The 26,329-nt window shown below is 47.4% G+C and overlaps 2 protein-coding genes across 2 annotated transcripts in view; both read left to right on the top strand.

The window, feature by feature from the left end:
- Positions 1-26,329, top strand: part of LOC136624386 (zinc finger protein ZFP2-like) — a 190,336-nt gene that overhangs the window by 43,043 nt on the left and 120,964 nt on the right. The window lies entirely within an intron of this gene.
- LOC136624331 (zinc finger protein 585A-like) overlaps positions 1-26,329 on the top strand; it is a 95,366-nt gene that overhangs the window by 1,556 nt on the left and 67,481 nt on the right. The window contains exons 2-7 of the mRNA XM_066598253.1: positions 15,612-15,744; positions 16,125-16,304; positions 16,394-16,517; positions 16,600-16,664; positions 17,035-17,137; positions 21,827-23,137. Of these exons, the coding sequence (XP_066454350.1) occupies positions 15,667-15,744; positions 16,125-16,304; positions 16,394-16,517; positions 16,600-16,664; positions 17,035-17,137; positions 21,827-23,137 (1,861 nt within the window). The 5' untranslated portion in view covers positions 15,612-15,666. The remainder of the gene's footprint in view (positions 1-15,611; positions 15,745-16,124; positions 16,305-16,393; positions 16,518-16,599; positions 16,665-17,034; positions 17,138-21,826; positions 23,138-26,329) is intronic.

Raw genomic sequence — 26,329 nt, forward strand, 5'->3', positions numbered from 1 at the left:
AGCTGCCGGCCTCCAGCTCCGTGTAGGCCATTCCCTCGCTCACAGCAGCCAGCTGCCGCGCTCATCGTGTGTGCTTCAGCGCCGACACTGTCAACTTCGTGGACGCCGCTCCCCTGCTGACACATTGCACCCTCACTGCTTCTTCTCCGCTGCCGGGACTGTTACATCCATGCCCCCGCTCCCCCACTGACAGCTGCAGCTGTCTACACTTCAGCTCCACCACCGGGAAAGCCTCATCAGCTTGTGGGGGTGGGGGTGAGTTCTGCGGCGTGTGCTGTTGCTGGGCGCTGGATAGCTCTGTCTCTCCCCCCTGGGCCAGTTGCCTCGCTGCAGCGGCCGGAATGTGGAAGTTATGGGTGCATGCAGCGGAGCGCCGCCAGCGGCACAGGAACATCGGGTTCAGGGCGGTTTTGCCTCAAGCCAGGTTGTGCCTTGGTGGCCAGGAAGACCGTGGGAGATGTGGCTCTGCATTTCAGCAAGGCCCTGCTGCATCTATTTGCTGGCAACTGGTAGTGCCCTTCCAGGACCTATGTGGCAGGCTGCTGTGCAGCCAATCAGCTACAGGGGGCTTCAACCCCCTGTCAATCTCGACTCCACCAGGAATTCCTGGTGGCATCAAGATATACTAATACCATGAAGACATCAGTGCTACACTAGATGGATGACTATATTGTTAGGCAGACAGTTTCCCTCCAGAGTATGAATTATCTAGATCTGAGAGGACTAGTCAGTAGATATTAGATTACTGGTGTAGTCTCAGCAAAAAATCTGCAGAGACAAGCAAAGTGTTTGACTCATTTATGTATATGAGCAACAGCTCCATACACATGATAAGGGCCGTAATCGAGCAATAGAGGGATGTTTAACACTATACATTTGATTGATCATAAGGGTGAATTACATTGGCCCCTCTGAGAGCTGCAATATATTCCCTGAATTATCATCAGAGGTGTCATACATAGTGGCTATCATAAAGTCAAGATAGCCAATGTGCTTCCATATGATTAAGGCTGCCTGTCCACGGGCACTTTTGCATTGCGTTCCCCACGGCAATAATTCGTCCGCGGGGAACGCAGTGTACACTTTCCATAGCATTGCTATGGAAAGCGCAGCCCCCTGTCCATGAGTGGAGAATCATAGCGATTCTCTGCTCGCGGGTGGCAAATCGCAGCATGCTGTGAATTGCCGTGAATCTCTGCGGTGAGCCTGTCTGTCAGATAGGCTCACTGCGGAGATCCGTCTGCCGGCTCCTGCTCCCGGGCAGCGGAGATCCGCCATGGGATATTGCAACGTGCATGGACAGGCAGCTTTAGTCTCTATTCATACACTAAGTTCACTCTATAATAAGAATCATCCCTGAAGTCCTGGGGCCACTAACAGCATATGCAATACAGCACTTTAAGGCTGGGTTCACACAGGGCGGATTTGCCGCAGTTTTGCCGCAGCAGATCTGCCCGCGGCAACACCGCCCGCGGCCGCTAATCTCGGTATTAGCCAGCCATGTGGACGAGATTTCTCAGAAACCTCGTCCACACGGGACGGGTTATCCGCTACGGTAAATCCGGCTGAAACCGCGGCTTCAAAAGAAGCAGCATGTCTATTTACTTTTTTTTTTTGTTTATTTACGTCGTGGCCACGCTCTCCTCTATGGGAGCGCTGGCAGCAACGGAAAAGCATGCGGCCGAGCCGCTTCAAAGCCGCCGCGGCTTAAACCGCGGCGGTTCTACCGGCGGAAATCTCGCGGTTTTTGCTGCGGCCAAACCATGAGATTTCCGACGGGAATCCGCCCTGTGTGAACCCAGCCTAAGACCTAAGGATCCACCTGAATCCGGTCTAACTTTGGATGCTAGTGACTTTGGGACTGTAGGTTACAAAGTAGTGCATACCTTATGTCTATAAGAGTCTAGACACATTGGTACTCTCAGGCAAGCAGCTGTCAGAACCAGCAACTCTCGGGGCCGCCGTGCCCACACCACCGGTCCTGCCACCCGGGTTACAGGAGTGCACCGTAGGGGAGCCCCGGTTCTAGTGATCTCTCCTGGTCACTGTAAAACTGGTCGCTGCCGGGTTGCTAGGGAGGCAGCAGGTGCTTCTCTATTTCCTTGACTACCAAGCATGCTTCCTTGGTAACTGTCTGTTCAGCAAGGCTGGGGGCGTGGTCCCCAGCACCTCCTTGATGGGCCCTGCTGCTGTCAGGCTCCCCGCCCCAATCAGCTGCTGGGGCGGGAGCTCTGACAACATTTAAATGTGTGTGTTTTCCTTCCAGCCCTTGCCAGTTTTAGTTTGGTTCTCCAGCTGCACCCGCGTATATTTTGACTGCTCTTGTTAACCTGGCTTTTTTGACTTCTGCTTTTGGACTTGAGTATGTTTTTGCCTTCCCCTCTGTACTGCGTACCCTCCTGTTGCCGACCTGGATTGTCTGACCATTCTACCGTTTGTTTGTCTTCAGTGTCTGTTTGTCTTCGTGTGTCCCGCTTCCCTAGTGAGGGTAGGGACCGTCGCCCTGGGGGTTAGCCCAGGGGGGCAAGTAGGCAGGGAAAGGGGTTGCGGGATTTCTCAGGGACCCCCATATCCCGGATACTGTCCTGACAGTAACACTGGCCAAAGGAAGGTCAGACCCTTGTATCCGCCCGGCAACTTTGAACCCCTCGATGGAGGCCGTGGCAGCTTTAGCAAACCAGGTCTAGGTCCTTACGACCCTTGTCCAGGACCTAACTGCCCGCTTGCAGCTACAGGAACAAGTGGCGGCTGCAGGTCCCATGCAGCCCCCTTCCGCTCCAGGAACGATGTCAGAACCTCAGGCCATGCTTCCGGATTGCTTTTCCGGAGAGAGAGGTCAGTCTTTTGCATTCAGAGAGAGCTGCAAGCTCTACTTTCATCTCCGACCCCACTCCTCTGGTACTGAATTCCAGAAAGTGGGAATTGTAATTACCCGCCTGAGGGGAGAGCCCCAAAATTGGGCCTTCTCGTTACCAGCTGGCTCTCCCACCCGACTATCCCTTGACGCCTTTTTTTCCGCCTTGGGTCAAATTTATGACGAACCCGACCGGGCCGGCTACGCAGTCTCCAAGCTTCTGGGCCTGCGCCAGGGTTGCAAGATGGCGGAGGACTACTGTTCCCAATCCCACCAACATTGTACGGAATCCGGGTGGAATGATGCCGCCCTAAAAGACTTATTTCCCCTCGTCATCCTGACAGCATACACATGGAGGATGTCCACTGGACCCCTGTTGGGACAGGAAGCGGAAAAACATACAAAAGGCACCTCCCGCCACCAGCTCATCAGTGTCTTCCTGTCCCTACAGGACAGTCCAAGCGGAAGCCTCCAGGGGTATGCTGGAGGCAAGAAGAAAGAAGAAAAATTCCTATGCAGCCTGTCCGCCCGTGGGGGGACGACTCTCTGGTCGGGCTGGCAGAGCTTGCGCGGGTGAGACCCTACGTGGGGACCCTCACCCGCAGGATCCAAAACCAGCACCACGTTCCCTGCGGGGAACCCTTCCCTAGCGCGCTGCCCAGTGGGGTTGTCGCACTGGGAAGATACAGCCCGTACCTGCAGGGCTTGGAAGCCTCCTCCGGATCAGGCACCCGCTCTGGACGTCGGCCCGGGACCCTGGCTTCCAGCGATCCTCTGTCGGCGTGAGCAGGTATGCCAGCGAGGGGAGGGGGGGGGGGGGTAGAGCGCGCGGCGCGGGCCGGCGGTTGCGCTCGATCCGACGTCCCCGGACATCTATGCGCCCTCCTCAGAGCCCGACGCAGAGTGTATCCCCCGGGTCCGGCGCGGCGGCATGACGTCAGCTCGGCCGCGTCACGGGGGGGCGGGGCCTCAGGGAAAAAAGGCGCCAAATTTGAAAATCCAAAAAAAAAAAAAGAAGAAAAGGAGAAAGCAGGATTCCCCACATGTCTTCGGTCTGCACCTAAGTAAAGATGTCGGCCAGAGAGGACACGGAGAGCAACCCGCTGGTGAGTAAACCTCCGGGGGCTCACACCAGGGGTAACGAAGGGTCAGGTGCTGGAAAACCCCCCCTTTTTTTCTGCTGTCTCCGTCTCTTAGGACAGAGAAGCACAAAAGAGCAGAGAGGCCAAGAAGCGCGTGCGCAAGTGCCCAGTCTGCCTGCGGCGACTGGACGAGGGACACACCAAACCCTTATGCGCAGCCTGCACAGAGAAGGTGGTCCGGGAGGAAGGCCCCTCGGGCATATCAGACATCCGAGCTATGATCCGCGAGGAGATCGAGGCCTCTCTCTCGTCTCTTTCCGTTCCGCCCCCCACGAAAAGGGTAAGGCGGTCACGGATAGAAGAATCAGACTCGGAGGAAGGGTTCTTAGAGGATTCCCCCTCAGAATCCATACCGCCCATGGAAGAAACGAGGAAGTACTTCTTCGCATCGGCGGATCTGGGGCAGCTACTAACAGCGGTCCGTCACACCATGCAGGTGGAGGAACAGGCACCACAGCAGCCATCCCTCCAGGATACCCTGTTCCGGGGACTCATACCTCAGCCCAAACCATCATTCCCGGTCAACGATATCCTAAAACAGCTCATCTTGACCGAGTGGAAACAGGCAGAACGCAAGTTTTTCCTGTCTAAGGAGTTTAGAGAGCGTATGGTCTTCACCCCGGAAGACATTGAATTCTTGGACACCGTCCCGAAGGTGGATTTGGCGGTCGCCAGGGTCTCGAAGAAGGCTGCCCTCCCCTTTGAGGACATCTCCCAGTTGCGGGACCCACTGGATTCACGAGTGGATGCGGCAATGAAGAAGGCCTGGGAGTCGGCGGCCCTCACCATGAAGACCAACATTACGGCCACGTCGGTAGCGAGATCCATGACGGTCTGGCTAGACCAACTCCAGGCCCTGGTCTCGCAAAGGGGTTCGAGGGAAGATATCGCCAACTGCCTTCCCCTCCTCCAACAGGCCACCGGCTTCCTGGCGGACGCCTCGATGGAGTCAGTAAGGTTCGGGGCCCGGTCGGCGGCACTTTCGAACACAGCCAGGAGGGCCGTCTGGGTAAAAGCCTGGACAGGGGACAATGCCTCCAAGAACAGGCTTTGCTCTTTGCCCTTCCAGGGACATCGCATCTTCGGACCTTCCCTGGATACACTCCTGGAGAAGGCCTCAGACAAAAGTCAGGGGCTACCAGCAGACAGACCCGTCAAGCGGCCTTCCTCCTCCTACCCTCCTCCCTTTGTCCCCCCGAGAACATACAGGGGGAAGGGGAAAACCGGACGCTGGTCTTACCCCAAAGGCGGAAAGGGTGAGAACAGATGGAGCGAAATAACCTCCAATCCCTGGGCCCTTCGCCTGGTCTCAGAGGGCTATACAATTGAGCTTTCCGCCCCCCCTCCCCGGAGGTTCGTGGTTACCCCCTGCCAGTCACCCGCGTCGGCCCGGGCCCTCCAGTCGGGGGTACGGGACCTGCTATCCCTGGGGGCCATTATCCCAGTTCCCGTAGAGGAACGGTTCAAAGGCTGCTACTCCCCCTTGTTTCTTATTAAGAAGCCTAACGGGGCCTACAGAGTTATAATCAACCTGAAATACCTGAATAAATCTATAACATACCGAAGATTTAAAATGGAATCAGTAAGATCAGCGATCCCCCTAATCACACCAGATAGCGTCATGGCCACGGTGGACTTAAAAGACGCCTATTATCATATTCCTATACACTCAGACTCCCAACAGCTTCTTCGATTCGCCCTGATGATGGAAGGGTCAGTCTCACATTACCAATTCGCATGCCTGCCGTTCGGGATTTCCTCCGCACCTCGGGTATTCTCCAAACTAGTATTGGAGATGGTAGCAGCACTAAGGACGGACAAAGTACTAATTGTCCCATACCTCGACGATTTCCTGCTTATAGCAGGATCACCCTCGGAACTCCAGCACCGGGTCAACCTCACCCTCCGCCTGTTCGAGTCGCTAGGTTGGATCATTAACTTCGACAAATCCAATCTTCAGCCCGAACAAAGCAAAAAGTTCCTAGGGGTTATCCTGGACTCACACCACCAGTGCTCTTCCCTCCCGCTAGAAAAGCAAAAAACGATCCAAGACGAAAGCCGGGCACTTTCGTTAGCCTCCCAGGTTTCCCTTAGGAGAGGCATGAGGGTCCTCGGTCTCATGACAGCCTGTATTGGAGTAGTCCCGTGGGCCCAGTTACATGGTAGAACTCTCCAGGACTTTATCCTGAGCAACTGGGACAAATCTCCAGCTTCCCTGGATCAGGAAGTCACCCTCACTCACAAAGTAAGGTCCTCCTTGGGGTGGTGGACGTCTATCTCCAACCTCGCCAGGTCCACAAGTTGGGACCCGGCATCCCCAGTATCCATCTTCACTGACGCGAGCGCAACTGGCTGGGGGGCCCACTTAGGCTGTCGCTATGTCCAGGGGGTCTGGAACCAGAAAGAGGCCACTCAATCCTCCAATTACAAGGAGCTTTGCGCGGTCTGGAGGGCCATCCGTGACCTCGAGACAGAGATCGGGGGTAGACCCATTAAAATATTCTCGGATAACATAACAACTGTGTCCCTCATTCGCCACCAGGGATCCAGGCGGAACCCCCGACTACAAGACCTGGCGGCGAAAGTGCTCGGGTGGATAGAGCAGCGGATGCCTTCCGTTTCAGCGTTCCACGTAAGGGGCCCAGAGAACACCATGGCAGACTACCTCAGCCGCAGGAGGATAGACCCTGGGGAGTGGGCACTACATCCAGAGGCATTCCAACTGATTACAGAAAGATGGGGGACTCCAAAGGTGGATTTGTTTGCCTCTCGGGAGAACAACAAGTGTCCCCGGTTCTTTTCCAGGGGGGCAGACGGGGGCTCCCTGGGAATAGACGCACTATCCCAAGCATGGGAATGGGACCTGACATACGCCTTCCCACCTATTCCCCTGATCCCTCGGGTTCTAAAGAAGATCCAGGGGTCCCCGGGCTCCGTTATCCTGGTAGCCCCATTCTGGCCCAAGAGACCTTGGTTCCCGCTCCTGGCCGCTCTATCAACACAGGAGCCCCTACATCTGCCGTGGAGAGACGACCTCCTACAACAGGGTCCCCTGATGTGCCCAAAAACCCGACAGTTCAGACTAGCGGCCTGGAAGCTGTGCGGGTAAAATATCTGAACCAGGGCCTATCAGGGAGGGTGACCACCACCTTATGTGAGAGTCTCAAAGAGTCCACCAGGAACATATACACCAGGGTGTGGGACACCTTCTCTAGGTGGTTGGGGCACAGTATTCACGACCTCCAACAACCAGACATTAATAAGATTCTAGAGTTCCTTCAGGATGGACTGGACATGGGCCTAAAACCTGGTACCCTTAAGGTCCAGGTGGCCGCCCTAGGAGCCTTCTTTGACTTCCCGTTAGCCGACCATAGGCTAGTCAAAAAATACCTTAAAGGAGCAGTTAGACTTCACCCCTTTATAAGAAGAACCATGCCCCCATGGGACCTGAATCTTGTTTTACAGGCCCTTTGCGCACATCCCTTCGAGCCCCTGGAAGAACTCTCAGTTAAGACCCTCTCATATAAGGTTGCCTTCCTAGTGGCCATTACATCCGCCAGGCGGATCGGGGAAATCCAAGCTCTCTCTATAAAAACCCCATATATGACCATCTTCCCGGACAAGATAGAGTTTAGACCCGACCCCTTCTTTCAACCGAAAGTCCTTACGGACTTTCACAGAGAGCAAAAAATAGTACTTCCCTCCTTCTGCCAGGAACCCCGGAACACTACGGAACAGAGGTTCCATAACCTAGACGTGAGACGAGCAGTTCTGAAGTACTTAGAGGTCTCACATACCTTTAGGAAATCTAATAACCTCTTCATTCAATTTCAGGGTCCACGCAGAGGAGGGGCCGCTACTAAGGACTCCCTAGCGCGGTGGGTCAGGAGGGCCGTAGAAGAGGCATACAGATCCCAAGGGATCCCACTCCCGGGCGAAGTTAGAGCCCATTCTACTAGGGCGGTCGCCTGTTCCTGGGCGGAGAGAGCCCAGGCGACAACCGACCAGATTTGCAGAGCCGCCACATGGTCAAGCACCCATACTTTTGTAAAACACTACCGTCTGGACGTGGGGGCCAGCCGGGACACTACCTTTGGGCGGAAAGTTCTGCAAGCAGTGGTCCCTCCCTAAAGCCCGTGATTGTTGGTATTCCTCCATGTGTATGCTGTCAGGATGACGAGGGGAAGACAGGAATTAGGTTTACCTGTTAATTCCTTTTCTGGAGTCATCCTGACAGCATAGGGGCTTTTCCCTCCCCTTCAGTTATCCTTCTCTACGTGAAGTAACGTATTGTACTATAAGTTTCGTTATTAAAAATGAGTGATTAAGCAAAGCCGGGTCACTGTAGTTATTTGGTACACACTGGTGAGCTGGTGGCGGGAGGTGCCTTTTGTATGTTTTTCCGCTTCCTGTCCCAACAGGGGTCCAGTGGACATCCTCCATGTGTATGCTGTCAGGATGACTCCAGAAAAGGAATTAACAGGTAAACCTAATTCCTGTCTTTTGGCCGGTCTGTCTGAGGGTCTTAAGGACCTACTCGTGGCCCACCCGGAGCCAAGAACCCTGGAGCAAGCCATGTCGCTGGCTATTCGGGCCAACCGATGTTTGAGGGCCAGACACGCCGCTCGGACCACTCCACTCCCCATGCCCACTTCTTCTACTGACCGACTTTTTCTCCTCCCACCACCGAGCCCATGGAGCTAGGAGCCATGAACCCCAAGCAACGACGGGAATATTGCCTGAAGAAGAATCTCTGCTTCTACTGCGGGGAGCCGGGTCACCGCATTGCAACCTGCGCTAAGAAGCCACGGCAGGAAAACTTCCGCTCCTAGGCAGTTGTCGGGAGGACTGTCTAGGAGCCAAGGTACTCCCTGTGTTGTCCAAAATGTTATTGCCCTGCACCCTAGAATTCCATTCTTTCTACTGTACTGGGCAAGCCTTCGTTGATTCTGGGGCTGCTGCAAATTTCGTTAATTTTAATTTCGTTGCTCAACTGTCCGGGGTTTTGTTACTCTTAGAGACTCTCTGATTTTTGTTTCCGGAGTGGACTCCACTCCATTGCAGGCAGGGGTAGTTAATCTGGTTACCCCTGAGGTAAGGTTTACTATAGAAGCCCTACATGTTGAAACCTGCACATTTCTGGTGATGAGAGGAGCACAATCCTGTAGTAAATTGGGACACGTTGGAGCTGGTAGAGTGGCATCCCCGCTGTGCCAACCACCTATGTCCGGTGGAGGTGGGTATCTCCACCTGCGAGGGGATTCCCCTACCAGATTACTTCTCCGAGTTCTCGGACGTTTTTTCCAAGCAATTATCTGAAGCCCTGCCCCCTCATAGGGAATGCGACTGTAAAATCGATTTGATTCCTGGGGCCAAACTTCCTAAGGGCCGCATTTATAATGTTACGGTTCCAGAGAGAGAATCCATGAGGGACTATATCCAGGGCAGCTTGGCCAAGGGGCACATCCGGCCCTCAGAATCCCCGGTGGGTGCCGGGTTTTTCTTCGTTGAGAAAAAGGATGGGGGTCTCCGGCCCTGTATAGATTATAGAGAGCTAAATAAAATCACAGTCAGAAAACCGTATGCTCTTCCGCTCATTCCTGACCTCCTCAACCAGCTCGCTGGTGCCCAATGGTTTTCTAAACTTGACCTCAGGGGAGCGTACAACCTCATTCGCATTCGGGAGGGGGATGAGTGGAAAACTGTCTTCAATACGCCTCTCGGTCATTTTGAATACCTAGTGATGCCTTTTGGATTGTGTAACGCCCCCGCCATTTTTCAGGGGTACTTGAATTCGGTGTTTAAGGATATCATGTGGGTGTTCGTTGTTGTTTATCTAGACGACATTCTGATTTTTTTTCGTCCGACTTGCCGAGCCACCGCACTCATGTTCAGACCGTGCTAGCTCAACTTAGACATAACAAGCTGTTTGCTAAGCTCAAGAAATGTGTTTTCGGGGTACAAAAGATATCATTCTTAGGGTATATCATCACGCCATGCGACTTCCAGATGGATCCTGGGAAGGAGAAAGCCATCACGGAGTGGGCCCGGCCAGGTACCTTGAAAGCTCTTTAATGCTTCCTCGGCTTCGCCAATTACTATCGCAAGTTCATTAAAGACTTCTCCGTGGTGGCTAAACCTCTAATAGACCTCACCAGAAAGGGAGCAGACGTGAGTACCTGGTCTTCTGATGCTCTTAGGGCCTTCGATACCCTAAAGGCAGCGTTCTCTTCAGCGCCCGTCCTAGTACAACCGGATCTGTCCTGCCCGTTTGTGGTGGAGGTAGATGCCTCAGAGTTTGGTGTGGGAGCGGTACTGTCCCAAGGTCCCTCCACACTCACTAACCTTAGACCGTGTGCCTATTTTTCTAGAAAGTTCTCTTCCACTGAACGGAACTACGACATAGGCAACCGGGAATTGCTGGCTATTAAGTGGGCTTTCGAGGAGTGGAGGCATTTTTTGGAAGGAGCTCGTCACCAGATCACGGTACTCACAAACCCTAAAAACCTCACCTATTTAGATTCTGCTAAGAGGTTAAATGCTTGGCAAGCCCGCTGGGCCTTGTTTTTTCCTCGGTTCAATTTTGTTGTTACCTATAGACCCGGCTCAAAGAATGTCAAGGCAGATGCCCTGTCTAGGAGTTTTGGTTCCCCGGAACCTTCCGAGTCTGAGCCGGAGAGTATTCTCTCCCTTGGGGTGCTCCTCGCAGCTGCCTCCTCCGACCTTTCACCTCTCATACACACCGCTCAACAATCCGCCCCTGAAGCCCTTCCGGAAGGCAAATTTTTTTTCCGTTTTCACTGAGATTGAAATTGTTAGAGGAGACACATGCTTCAGTCCTAGCTAGTCACCCTGGTATCAAGGGTACTCTAGAGTTAGTATCCAGAGTCTATTGGTGACCGCATATGGCCAGGGATGTACGGTTATTTGTGTCCGCGTGCCCAGTTTGCGCAAGGGGGAAGAATCTCAGGAGACGTCCTGAGGCTCCTCTTCTTCCCTTGCCCATTCCGCCCAGGCCATGGTCCCATTTGTCCATGGATTTTATTACTGATCTGCCATCCTCGCTGGGGAATACGGTCATTTGGGTCATAGTTGACCGTTTCTCTGAATTGTCACATTTCGTTCTGCTTTGCAAGTTGCCTAACGCCAAACTTCTGTCTGAAATGTTCATCAAGGAGATTGTTCGGCTACATGGGATCCCCGAGGATATTGTGTCAGATAGAGGGGTACAGTTCGTCGCTCGCTTCTGGCGAGCTTTCTGTAAAAATCTAAATGTTAATTTGTCTTTTTCCTCTGCCTTCCATCCCGAGAGTAACGGACAAACGGAACGGATGAATCAAGAACTTATCCAGTACCTGTGACTTTTTGTCTCTGATAACCAGTTTCAGTGGGCCAACTACTTACCTCTCACCGAATTTGCTATTAACAACCATGTTAACTCGTTGTCCCAATTGTCACCTTTTTTTTGTAACTATGGGTTCCATTCCCGGTTCTCGCTTTCTGCTTCTTTTGTCTTGAACAATCCGGCCGCTGACATATCCTCTGAGGAACTGTGCACAGTTTGGGCCCAGGTTCGTAAGAACCTTCAGGGTTCCCAAGAGAAACTGCGTAAATACTCTAAGAAAAAATGTACTATCTTGGCACCTTTTGTGGTCGGGGAGCAAGTTTTATTGTCATCCAAGAATCTGAGACTTAAGGTTCCCTCCCTGAAACTTGCTTCTCAGTTCATTGGCCCATTTACTGTTTTGCAGGTTATCAACCCGGTGTCGTATAAGTTGTCACTTCCTGACTCCTGGAAGGTCCACAAGGTTTTTCAGAAAAGTTTGCTTAAAAAGTACGTGACTCCAGTTCTACCCACCCAGAACCCGCCCCCTCCTTCTCTGGTACAGGGGGAACTGGAGTATGAAGTAAAAAAGGCTTGTTGATGCCCGACGGGTTAGAGGTGTGCTGCAGTACCTGGTCCACTGGAGAGGGTTTGGCCCTGAGGATAGGACGTGGGTCCCTGCCAGGGATGTTCATGCGCCACGCCTAGTCCGATCGTTCCACAGGGCTTTCCCGCTCAAGCCCACTCCTGGTCATGGAGGTCCGGTGTCCCCCCGTAGAAGGGGGGGGGTACTGTCAGAACCAGCAACTCTTGGGGCCACCGTGCCCACACCACCGGTCCTGCCACCTGGGTTACAGGAGAGCAGCGTAGGGGAGCCCTGGTTCTAGTGATCTCCCCTGGCCGCTGTAAAACTGGTCGCCGCCGGGTTGCTAGGGAGGCAGCAGGTGCTTCTCTATTTCCTTGAATACCAAGCATGCTTCCCTGGTAACTGTCTGTTCAGCAAGGCTGGGGGCGTGTCCCCAGCACCTCCTTGATGGGCCCTGCTGCTGTCAGGCTCCCCGCCCCAATCAGCTGCTGGGGCGGGAGCTCTGACAGCATTTAAAAGTGTGTGTTTTCCTTCCAGCCCTTGCCAGTGTTAGTTTGGTTCTCCAGCTGCACCTGCGTATATTTTGACTGCTCTTGTTACCCTGGCTTTTTTGACTTCTGCTTTTGGACTTGAGTATGTTTTTGCCTTCCCCTCTGTACTGCGTGCCCTCCTGTTGCCGACTCGGATTGTCTGACCGTTCTACCGTTTGTTTGTCTTCAGTGTCTGTTTGTCTTCGTGTGTCCCGCTTCCCTAGTGAGGGTAGGGACCGTCGCCCTGGGGGTTAGCCCAGGGGGGCAAGTAGGCAGGGAAAGGGGTTGCAGGATTTCTCAGGGACCCCCATATCCCGGACACTGTCCTGACAGCAGCTTTACTCAAATCGGTCCATTATTGGATGACCAGTAATATTGTTACCATCTGGTATTAAGCAGTACATCTTCATGACACCAGTGATACATCTACACACATAGACCTGGGGTTTATTGTATCGAACCAGGTTATATGTTCTATATGATTTGTATGTGTTTCGTTTACGTCTTTAGTGGGTCCTTAACTTTACATCTATATTAATAAAAGTTTATTTTTAATTAAAGAAACAATAGGTAGGTTCTTCACAGTGACTCTACTTTCTATATAAGAACTTATCTGTCCCAGTGAATCAATATGTTCAGTCTGTGATCTATTAGTATACCCGAGTCTTTTTCACATGTGCTGCTACTTAGCCAAATTCCTCCCATTCTGTATGTGCTTTTTTTCTTGCCCAGATGTAGGACTTTGCATTTCTCCTTGTTAAATACCATTCTGTTAGTCACCGCCCACTGTGCAAGCTTTTCTAGATCTTTTTGAATACTCTCTCTCGTCCCTAGTGTTAGCTATCCCTCCTAGCTTTGTGTCGTTGGCAACTTTGATCAGTTTTTAAAAATGTTGACCAACACTGGGCCTAGGACAGAGCCTTGTGGCCCCCACCTGATACATTCTTCCACTTGGATGTGCAGACATGTATGACCACTCTTTGAGTACGATCACTCACCCAGTTGTGAATCCTCCTAACAGTTGCCTTGTCAAGCCCATATTTTCATTTTTTTTCAATAAGTATAGTATGAGATACTTTGTCAAATGCTTTACTAAAGTCAAGATAAACTATATCCACCACATTTCCCTGATCAACCCAGTTGGTGATTCTGTTATAGATGTAAATTAGATTAGTCTGGCATGACTTGTTTGTTACAAGCCCCTGCTGGCTCTGGTTAATTACTCTATTTTTATCCAAGTACTTGCATACATGCTGTTTAATAATTCGTTCAAAGATGTTTCCCGGTATAGAAGTCAGGCTCACAGGCCTGTAGTTTTCTGGATCCACCTTCTTCCCTTTTTTGAAGATAGGGACATCTGCCCTTTTCCAATCTTCTGGGACTTCTGTTCCCCAGGAATTTTCGAAGTTTATGGCGAGTGGTCCAGCTGCTTCCTTTATTATCCTAGGATGTAATTCATCAGGACCTTGAGACTTGAATTTATGTAAGTTAGCTAAGTGTTCCCTCACCATCTCTCTGCTTGTAGATAGCCTGCATTCTTTTATTCCTCCAATAGCACAGGAAAGATCAGTTGATGTTCCGCCTGCTTTCTGAGAGAAAACGGATACAAAATAGGAATTTAAAAGTTCAGCCTTCTTAACATAATTCTTAACCAATTCAAGCAATTGCATGCCAGCACCAGGGGTCCCAGAGGTGGTGGATGTGGGGCTCCCCAATGGCAAGCAGAAGGCATCCCAGTCCTCTGCAGCTGCTTAGGGCACTGAAGGGGTCCCGATGTTACGAAGGCCAGAGGTTGTAAGCAGGAACTCCCTGAGGCACGTCCTGCTCCTCCGGTGTCCAGGGGAGGGGTTCCTAATGAATACAATTTAAACTAAGCAAAAAGCAAATGAACTAAAGAACATTTTAATGCAGGCTGAATTATAAATGATTATCGCTCAAATTCTTCCGTTTAAACAAATTTTGAGCGATAATTCTTGCATATAAATAGACCTTAAGTCGTCATGTGATAGTTTAGTTAGAAATCACATGGTAGCATGTTAGATGTTTAAAGGGGTTTTGTCACAAAAAAAATTATTCTAGCTTTTGGACTCCCGTAAAATAAAAAAGTATACTACCCTCTTCTTAGCCCTCGGCAGAAGTCAGGTGACTGCTTCCAATCAGAGGTTGAACTCCTGGCATCAGTGCTAATATCCTGAAACCTTCAGACACCATACGACGTTTCGATCTAACAAGATCTTTATCAAGTATATCTTGTTAGATCGAAACGTCGTATGGTGTCTGGAGGAATAAAGGTTTTGTGATTGCATCGTTTCCTGCTGCCACGGCTATTTTTCTTCTGACTGGTTCCTTGGAGCTGAGTGATCCGGCTCCTTGCTGCGGCTTGCACATTGGACGGTCCCACCCAGAGGGTTGTATGGCGTTGTGCTGCCCTGGACTTTGCTATAGTGCTAATATCCTGGGTAGCAAGATGCCAGGAGTTTGCGACAATAATAATGCAGGCTCTGACTGGCTGCAGCAGCCACCTGACTTCTGCCAAGGGCTAAGGAGAGGGTAGTGCTGCATCCAAGTAAAAATAAATTGAACGTGTCCTGTTCGTGTCCGAATCTCGGTCGAAAATAGTACCTGTCACTGTGCTGAGGATCTTGGGCACAACTTTTAAAACTTCCATGCTCTTATATCCTTAGGCCGTACTTGCATTGGCGCACGCTAGTTTGATATGATAAAGTCAGACCGATAGTAAACTTGGAAACTGCCTTTTTGTATGTGAGTGCGATGTGTGTTTTGCAAAAGAAAAGGCATCGCTTTCACGTGTACGAAAATAGCATGTTGTTCAAATCGTAAAAAAACAGAAAATTTGCAATGCCTCATATAAACATCACACAGCACGCCAGTGTGCGGCAATTTTTATTTCAGTTCCATAGAAAATATTGAGCGATATCGCCTAAAAATTGGACCGGCTGGGATCTCTCTATTTGAAACTCTCAGTCCGAGAGAAAAATCGCTCATGTAAAATAATGTTTTTTTTTCATGTGTGATTTGTGTGTAGCTCGCAGAGCGCAGAAATCGTACTAAAAAACTGCCCATGTAAATACACCGGTATTCATAGCCGTCTTTGAATCCTCTATAATCCAGAGATTTGGTGTGGTTTACATTGTCTGGTCTTCTTCCTATTTAGGATCTTCTGCTGATACCTTCTATATCTGATCGTTTTCCTGATTTACCCGACAAGGATGGATAGGAAGAGGGGCAAGATGGCGGAGAGTATATTCAACCTCACCCTAGAGATACTCTTCCAGCTTACAGGAGAGGTGAGAGATTTTGGGGATGACGTCACGTTCCATCATTATTATCTATGTCAGTCTCTGGTCACATCTACGGCAGAGGATTTACTGCCGATTCATCATAAATGCCGGGAAAATAATAGAGCCGGTTGTTCTGGTAGAATGACAGAAACCCAACAGATCTACTATAAGGCAACTGGAGGTTGTAGGGGGTCATTATTGTCTGTCATCTAGCAGAACCAAAACTCTGATCATTTTGTTCTTCTGCTCCTGTGACTGAGTAGAACAACCGAGATGATGAACACAGATGTGAAGACAATCTTACTAATTGTTGGCCATAACTGGAGACATGAAGGACTCTGGGAATGTCTGCAGGGATATTTATGGATGTATCTCCCCATAAACAGGATTACACGGTAGTGAAGAAGACTTCTAGTGATGGCTGTCAGGCCCCGGTGTCTGATGGATGGGAGAGACCCCTGAGCCCAATCACAGGGCTTCTACCTCACCCCCTGATACTGGAGGAGATCAATGAGCAGAAGATCCTAGAACTCACCAACAAGATGATTGAGCTGCTGACTAGAGAGGTGACGCTGCTGGGAATGCTGGGACAATATAAAGTAATGCTACGGCGGTATTACGTGTCTGGGTGATGACTGTATCATTGTGTTGTCAGGTTCCTATAAGGTGTCAGGATGTCACGGTCTATTTCTCCATGGAGGAGTGGGAGTATTTAGAAGGACACAAGGATCTGTACAAGGACGTCATGTTGGAGGACCACCAGCCCTCCCCATCACCAGGTAATAGACAGGACTAAATCCACACGGCCTTTATTATTTGTATGCAGAGAATGAATTCAGTGGCTGTCTATGTTTTCTGCAGGTAGATCCAGTAAGAGAACAGCAGCGGAGAGATGTCCCAGTCCTCTTCTTCCACAGGATGTTCAGGTAGATGGAGAGAAGGTCTCATGAAATCTCCCCTCTGGTCTGTAGGACGGCTGGGAAGGTCTTGTGTTCGGTCTTATTATATGACTGATACTTGTGTAATGAGAAAGCTGGAGATGGCAGGATTACAGCTGACCGCAGACATTAGATCTCCACATCTTATCACTATTTTCTGGTTCTGGAGACTTCTGGCTAGACTAAAGAAGCAACAGGTTGGAGTTATACAGGAGACCTGCAGCTATTTGGCCCAGATCACTGCTGCTGTCATGTCATTCCGACTCCTCATACTAATTAATTACCTTTTCTGGCCATATAAAACCTTCCACACGACTTCTCCAACTGTGTGATGACTTTTACAATATTTATTTCACAGCTGGTGAAACTGGAGGAAGATGAGATCCCTATTGATGCTACAGAGACACATGTGAGGTGGGATCAGCCGTGTAAGGAAGAGATTTTTACAGATGACCCCCTAGGTGAGACTACATGTAGAGAAGAGTCTGTTTTGTCATGGTTTCAGCTGTATGTTCCCTTATTCAGCCAAGACAATGTTCTGCATTGTTTTCATTATTCGCTTCTCAAAAAAATTAAGGAAACATTTAAATCACATGAAGTGTAAATCTATCAGTCCGCACATGGAGACTCCAGATAGCAGATTTTTAAAAATCCATAACCCAACAGACAGACAGGAACATTTTATACCATCTTAAAGGGACATTTTTAAATCGGGGCTACCATCCCACCTCAGCTGATGACTATATCACCAGAACCACCAGGATACCCAGAAATCAACTACTTCAATACACAGAGAAGGAAGGAAACTATTATGTACCTCTAGTAGTGACCTATAATTCACAGAGCTAATAATGAAAACCGCAAAGAAACTCCATCGTACCCTACACAATGATCACTGTCTGAACACCATATTCCCGGACCCTCCCCTTCTGTGTTACAGGTAACCTTCAGATTTGAGAAATGTTATAATCAGGAGTTCATTGCCCCCTGACACACAAAAAAGAACTTGTCCTTGTAATGTAAGGCGCTGCAAGACCTGCTCACATGTACTGACCGCAGACAGGATACAAATCCCCAACACACAGCAGGACTATATGATCCCGGGGACATTCACAATTTGCACGTCTGATGTTGTGTACTTGATCCTGTGTAGTAAATGTCCTGTTAGGGTGCTTTATGTTACAGAAACTTAAACCGAGGATGAGGTCTCATCTCCACACAATTAAACAGAGAAAGACAGAATTCCCTGTGGCAGAGCACATTTCTAGCCAAGGTCACAACATAGAAGACATGAAAGTTATTATACTGAAAGGGAATTTCAAATCACAAAGCCATAGAAGACTTTAGAAATATAAATTTATAATAATTATTGACACTTTCAACACAGGGTTGAAATGTTCAAAAGGATTCATGTGTGAATGGGAAGTATGAGACATCTATAGCACAGATAACACTGCTGACCTGATGACCCCCTAACACTAATTCAGGGGCAATAAAACCTTCACATTTTTAACAGTGACTACTTAAGTATGTTTGTATTTCTGTTGTAGTATTTTTTTAGTGCAAATAATCACATCCATGTCTGTGCCTTGTCCTAAGTATTCTTGTATAAATATGCATGCCTCTTCAGATTTATTTCATCATGCCTGAGCAAGAACTCTGAGTAAGTTCAAAAGCTAGCATTTACAACACGTATTTTTGTTTGCAATTAAAAGGCTTATCAGATCTACAGGATTACTTAGTTTATCTTGCTGGGAACAATCGCATTATTTTATATGTAGTAATGCTTAAAAATCAAATCCTTTTTTTTTTTTTTTTTTTTAGAAAAAATGTCTTTCTAACGCTATATTTTACCCACATTATTTCTTTTATTTATCCAGTGATAGGACTGTGTGACGGCTCGCTTTTTGCAGGGAGACCTATAGTTTGTATAGGTACAATTTTGGGGAAGATAACTTTTTCATAGCTTTTCATTAAATATGAAATGGAGGGACCCAAAAAAATGAAATTCTTCCACTGCCTGTTTTTTTTGTGGCAAAGATTTAAGTAGACCTTTATGGATGTATTAATAATTGTTTTATTTATTTATTTTATATTATCATAATTTCAAAAATCTATCTTTTTTGATTATCACATTGGTAGACACAGCTGAAGACCGTGGGTATAGCTGCTGCCACAAGGAGGCAAAATGCAAAAAAAAAAGTTAGCTCCTCCTTTCAGCTATACCCGTCCTTCAGAAACCAGCTTATCAGTTTTAACTTGGTGTCCGTAGGAGGGAGACTTCTTCATTCACTAGTGTTCAGCTGTTTTCCTTCTGGATCTGGGAATACAGGGCTGGCTCTGGACTCTCCCTTCTACCCAATCAACAAAAGCAAAGAGACTGGCATTAAATCTTCTGTTGCTGACTTGACCCTCAGAAGATCTGACCCGCCAGCTATAGTAGCCCCCCTATTGGAGCACTCCCTTCCTACTAAAGGCAGGTGAGCACAGGGGCACACACTGCTGGAGTTCCGAAGTTTTACGGTCTATGGCGGTTAGGTGAGTATTTTTCTACTGAGGTAAGTATTCTGTCCACCATCTATTTTTCGTCCCCTTTCTTCTTTTCACTGCCACTACCACCAACACTAGATGGCGAAGTCAGCACTCCTGGACCCTTTCATAAATATCCAAAATATCTTTATTCCTCCTTAAGAACTGCTGCGACGTTTCGACCTGTTATAGGTCTTTATCAAGCAGGTCCAAACGTCGCAGCAGTTCTTATGGAGGAATAAAGACATTTTGGATATTTATGAAAGGGTCCTGGAGTGCTGACTTCGCCATCTATTGATTTGGTAACTATAACTTCCACAGGTTGTTAATTCCAGACCTACTGCTTTGAAGTCTGTGCACCCATTGCTATCAAATACTCCCCCACATGGTGGTTTAACTATAGTGGACTACCACCAACGCTGGCACTACAACCCCTTTTCTTCACTTCACTCCCACCCTCCCTATCTATACTGAGCAACTTAGCATATACTCCTTGGTGTGCCATACCCCTGAATGGTATGAAGGCTTCTTTATGGGAGACGGTTCCATTTTCTCCTACTTTGCACTCCTGTCTACAGTTTGAGAAACCGCTGTTGTCTTCCTGCTGGAGGGGAGGCAGTGTCGCATGTGGCTACAGCCCATGGGGTTGCTGGAGGACTGCTTCTCCTTTGCCCTTATCCCAGGTGGTACTGATTTTCATCACCCATTCTTGACTACTTGTGGTAAGAGTTCTCATCTAGCACAAAACAAAGTTAGCCATGCATAGTTCTGCACAGAAAAAGAGGCCTCACTTTCACTCGTTTTGACGCTCCTGCCTCAGTACCTTGGATAGCAAAAATTTTTGCAAGACCAACACCAAAGGCTCTCCTACAAACCCCGTCCATCCTGGTTTCCCCAATCACTATACTCCAAGTTTGCCTTGTTGTGAATTTATTTGGGATCCACGGCGTAATCAATAGGAATGTTTGCACCCTTCCTCATTTACATTCAGAGATTGTGCGCACAATGGAAGAAATCACACAGAGACAGACTGTCAGTGTAGAAAGTCCGCCTGGACTCTGCTTTATTAGTAGGTGTATAGCATTTTTTATAGCATTATGAGTTAACTGCCTTTTATGGACATGCCGGAAATTGCGTAATCAACACACGAAAGCAGGTGACTGGGTAGGCCATTTAAGGTCTTCTTGTTTCTGGTCCTGTGTGTGCTTCTGTCATCATCAACTTCCATCATCACATGGTTCCAGGTGGAATGCGGCGACATCTTGGGTGTTCGATGAAGGGGGCAGGGGCGGGGTGAGCAGCGTGTCGTCAAATGACGCCTGAGGGTTATGTGCGTGTATTTCTATCAAGCTGCATATTCTGATAACGGTTGGCAGAACAGGATGTGGCCAGCACATTCTGTTCTGCTAGCTCAGACAGTGAAATAGACATTTCACCTTATATATATCCCTTACTATATCTTCCGTGTGTATGGCAGTCCTCAACCAAGCTAACCAGAGTGGGGAGGGGGGGGGAGGGGGGTAACTTTCCCTATTCAAAGAGACTTCACTCACTCATGCCTCAGCAATCTGGGTTCGGGAGGTCACCTCTTCAAGCTATGCCATGGAGTTTTTCGCTCCGGCTGACCCCAAGATCGCTTCTTCGGTTCCAGAATGCTGGTTTCTCCTTCAAGGTCAATGATTTAGCTTATGTGCTACACACTCTCTCCTCTCAGGATGTAATTGTCCCGGTTTTCCGCTTGAAGCAGTGCAGCCGTTCTATTCTAATCTCTTCATGTTACCCAAGGAGGACGGCACTGTCCAACCCGTTCTGGATCTGAAGAGGTTAAGTCAATATGTAAAGGTTCAACACTTCTGTGTGGAGTCATTGAGCTCTGCTATTGCATCTTTGGAACAAGGGGAGTGTGTGTCATCCATTGACATCAAGGATATGTATCACTGGGTGAATGTGCATCATATCAGCAATTCGCCCAGTGATCAGTGGGTACTTTACAGAAAAATAGAGGATTATTTGGATCCTTATTTGGATGAGGAGTTTGCAGGCACCAGCGAGCGTTTTGGATTACTTATTAAGTAAGCATGGAACCATATAGAGGCTTTACATCTATATATTCCATGCTTGAAAAAGTAGGCAAATCTGTTTATAAGCTCTTTAAAATGCCTTGCACTCCTCTGTGATTTTTGTACTGTTCGTCCTGCATCCATGGAATGAAAACTGGAAGTGTTCCTATTCTCTCAAGAAACCTGAATAATGTGTGTTACTTTCTTCTAAAAGCTCCTGTTCTCTAACCTTACTAGCTGTATGAGCCGTTGAGAGCTCCAGCTGTACTAAATTACCGTCAGCTCCCGGGAGGAAATTGGCACATAAATACTGAGTTTCAATTGACAGATGAAAAACTCAAAAAAATAAGCCTATTGGCTAAAATAATCGGTCTATTGGGATAGTTGTCAGTAGATTAGGTGCGCCACAAATTATTTTGTGAATGGGAAAACTTTTTAATGTTTGAATTTTAATACAAGCCTTATAATTAGTATGAACATTTTATACACAAATGTTATTAACTATCAGTATAATTGTAATATTATATTCAAAAATATTAAAATGAATTTTATTCTTGGCAGATGACGACACCTGGAGCTCAGAGGGACATCTAATAACAGTTTGTAAAGTGGAAGATCCTGATGACCTGCACGATACATATGAAGAGCCTGATTATATCCCAGATATACTCTCAGCCTTTCATAGCGAAAATCTATCCTTTGATACTTCTGAATATGGTCCATCTTCTGATTCATTACAGAATGTTAAACAAAATCAAATGTACAGAACAGATGTTGAACATCAAAGAGTTCATACAGGGGAGAAGCCATATTCATGTTCTGATTGTGGGAAACGTTTTAAGAAGAAATCAGATCTTACAATACATCAGAGAATTCATACAGGAGAGAAGCCATATTCATGTTCTGAATGTGGGAAATGTTTTAACCGAAAAGCACATCTTGTGTTACATCAGGGAGTTCACACAGAAGAGAAGTCATATTCATGTTCTGATTGTGGGAAATGTTTTAAACAGAAATCACATCTTGCTGTACATCGGAGAATTCACACAGGAGAGATGCCATTTTCATGTTCTGAATGTGGGAAATATTTTAACTATAGCACAGATCTTGTTAAACATCAGATAATTCACACAGGGGAGAAGCCATTTTCATGTTCTGAATGTGGGAAATCTTTTAACAATAAATCAAATCTTGTTAAACATCAGCAAATTCACACAGGGGAGAGGCCATTTTCATGTTCTGAATGTGAGAAATGTTTTAAGAAGAAATCACATCTTGCTGTACATCAGAGAATTCACACAGGAGAGAATCCATTTGTATGTTCTGAATGTGGGAAATGTTTTAACATTAAAGCAAATCTTGTTAAACATCAGAGAATTCACACAGGGGAGAAGCCATTTTCCTGTTCTGAATGTGGGAAATGTTTTAACAGTAAATCAAATCTTGTGTTACATCAGATAATTCATACAGGGGAGAAACCATATTCATGTTCTGAATGTGGGAAATGTTTTAACACTAAATCGGCTCTTGTTATACATAAGAAAATTCACACTGGGGAGAAACCGTTTTCATGTTCTGAATGTGGGAAATGTTTTAACACTAAATCGGCTCTTGTTATACATAAGAAAATTCACACAGGAGAGGAGCAATTTTTATGTTCCGAATGCGGGAAATGTTTTAACAATAAAGCGGCTTTTGTTAGACATGAGAAAATTCACACGGGAGAAAAGCAATATTCATGTTCTATATGTGAGAAACTGTTTACCCGAAAATCAACCCTTGTGTTACATCAGAGAATTCACACAGGGGAGAAGCCATTTTCATGTTCTGAATGTGGGAAATGTTTTAATAAAAAATATAATCTTGTGTTACATCAGAGAATTCACACGCGGGAGAAAACTATAAATGTCCTGAATGTAGGAAATGTTTACAGCTAAATTAAATCTTGAACATCAGAAACGTCACAGCTGGGAGAATCCTTTTTCATATGCTGCAAGTTACGAATATTTCACTTGGAAGTCAAATCCTGTTGACTATCAAAAAACTTACAAAGGAAAGATCATATTAATGTTTTGAATTTGGAAAGTGCTGCACTCATAACTTATCAGGAAAGAAGCTAATTTTTTTCAGTGATAAATAGTACAAGAAAAACAGTTCAACATTAAAAGTCAAAGCGAAGTTACATGTATTATAAGATGATTAAGAAATATATGCAACGGCCAACTAATGTCTGTTATCTAAAAATCATTTAGAACCCAGATAACACATCTGTATACCAATCACATGTATAGAATATTTCACATTAATGTATATAATTATGTCTCAAAATGTGTAACCAATCACTAATAAATATGTAAAACCTTACCTGCTTGTGTTCTATAAATGGTAAGCTATCTGCTCAGACCTCTGGAGATGAGAGGGAGCTGGTAGGTGTTATGGGTAGAAATAGTGAGGAGAGAACTACACCGAGGAAACCGGACTTTGTGGAACTAGTTGGGACACTTTCTGGTTTTAAAAAAGATAATTACATTGAAGTTATCAGATTAACATTTTACAGCACTGAGACAGACTACAGAGTCTCCTCTCCATCCATCTCACCACTGTAGTTATGTGTATAGCAATATATGGTTATGAGGTTTCTGAATGTAGTCAATTCAGAGTTCAAAGGCCGTAATTAGAAAACTAATCTTTTTTCTGGAAATTTCTCCTTTTCTGGAGAAAAGAGTGTAATTATGCACTCAAAGAGAAAATATAAATAAGTTCATCAGAATAAAAACCCCATAGGACACCACGCAAATATCTGACCCTGGATTTTATCCTGTTGGCTGCTTCTTTGCCCTTATTCGCAAAGGCTACAAAATCGCATGAATGTAAAGCCCATGGTTTTCAATGGGTTCATTCACTTGAGAGATGTTTTGTAGCCTGAAAGAAGCCATTGGAAACCATGGGCTACACATACGTGTCTTTTTGTAGCAGTACAAAGTCGTGCGATTTTGTAGCCCATGTGAATAAAGCCTTAGCACAGAATCTCAATCATCATATTTCCCGTTAGTCATGGTAGAACTGCAGTACCCAGGTGTAGATTGATTTTATAATACAGGTAATTGAGCACTGAAGTGATATTGAAGGTTTGAGGCAGCATCGATGCATAAAGTAAGTGCTGGGAGTGGCATCAGCAGCAGGTTGCAGGTGTCCTGCACTGCTTCAGGCTTGATATGGTGCCTTGGGCTCCGTGGCATCTATGGAGACCCAGTCGCGACCCTCCAGACAGGGTCTCTTCCCCCTCCCCCCCTTACTCCTACCAATGGGTAGAGCCAAGGAGATGGCTAGGCTCAGCAGTGAGTGGTAGGTCCTGTTCTGAGTTGAGGGAGAGGCCTATTGCAGTGTGCGGTGCCACAAGGGGGTGGCAGTATTGTTTTTTTTTTTCTTTTTCGGACGATTCTAGCATTAGTCTCAGGCTAGATACTCATCCATGGTGGCTAATGTTCATGCTTTCCCCCAATGAGAGTCAAGTAGGGATGATGATGTTAATTGTCATGATGCCAGTAAATAGCAAGGCCTGAGCGAGGGGCAATCAGGTAGTTGCACTCCCACCCTGCTACCTTCCACATTGTGCAGTTATGTGGCAAATGCATGACAGCTGAGGACATTGCTGGCCTCCCTAAGGCCAAGAATTAGCGACAGCGGGGCATTAGCGAGCACTACAGGTGCCAAAAGTTACTGGTGGGGAGTATGGACATTTTTTTTAAAATTAAAACACACTTTAAATTAAAATCAGGGAGGCCTGATTGCTGTGCCTGACCAAGCTACCCAGCCCCCCCCCCCCCCCCCCCTGGCTAGTGGTCGCCATCACCTTTCTGGGTTTGCTGAGTTGACGCTGGACCTGATTGGTGAACTATCCTGAAGGTAGGATAAGAGAAAAAAGCAATACAAAAAAACTGGATATTTTGGATATCACTTCATGTGGCGCAGCGTGATAAGGCAGCAGAAATAGTCCTAAGCTCTCGCTCACGACCTGAAAGTCGCATGGTTCATGTAACCGCATGGTTCATGTAACCAACTCAAGGTTGACTCAGCCTTCAATCCTGCCAAGGTCTGTAAAATGATTAACCGGCTTGGTGGGGGGTACTAAATAAATTACCTGAAAGCGCCGTGGAATAATTTAGCAATACACAAATAAGATTATATCAGGACATAAAAAACAATAAATAACATTTAAAAACCATAATGCAGAAAGCACACATCATGCCCTATATAAAAGGGCCACAACAAGCTGTTTTTGTGTGTAATGTACACGTATGGGCTGCATACGTGTGTAATGTACGACCTCCTACATGTACATTACATACACATACTGCCCCTTATGTTTACATTGCACACATCTACAGCTCCCTACGAGGGCATTACACACATATAGGGCTCTGTAAGTGTACAGTACCCACCGATATACGACTCCCTACATGCACATTACATTACAGACATACATAGCCCCCTACCTGTACATCTATATTTTCCCAATCAGCGCAGGGTCCCAAAAACAGTTCCTGGGAGTCTGCCTGCTCATCCGAATGTGTCATTTTCATGGAGTGAGGAAGCTGGGAGGAAGGAGGAGCAGCAGTGAGAGGATTCAGTGTTGCAGCAGTGGACGGCATAGAAGACAGGTTGCTGGAGACATTGCTGGATGCACTTTCTGCCATCCACGACAGGACCTGCTCACACTGCTCATTTTGTAATAGAGGTCTACGACGTGGACCCAAAAATTGTGATATGAAGCTGGGGACCCCAGAAACTTTCCTCTCTCCTAATCCCGCAGCAGCCGGCTGTGATTCACCTGGACCAGGAACTCGGCCTATACCCTCACTTGGAACTCCGCGTCCTCATCCAGGTCCTCTAGCCCTACCCTTCAGCATGGTGGATTACGAATAGAGCAGACACAGAGCGGTGTAAAAAATTTTTGAATTCTTATCGGCGTGCAGTTGGAGTGAGACAGCGCTTATGTAATGCGAACTGCAGCCAGTAAACAAATACAGAAGCCTGCAAGCAGGCCTAGCTGTGCAATAATGA

The sequence above is a fragment of the Eleutherodactylus coqui genome, chromosome 4 (genome assembly GCF_035609145.1).
Source record: "Eleutherodactylus coqui strain aEleCoq1 chromosome 4, aEleCoq1.hap1, whole genome shotgun sequence".
NCBI classification, from domain to species: Eukaryota; Metazoa; Chordata; class Amphibia; order Anura; family Eleutherodactylidae; genus Eleutherodactylus; species Eleutherodactylus coqui.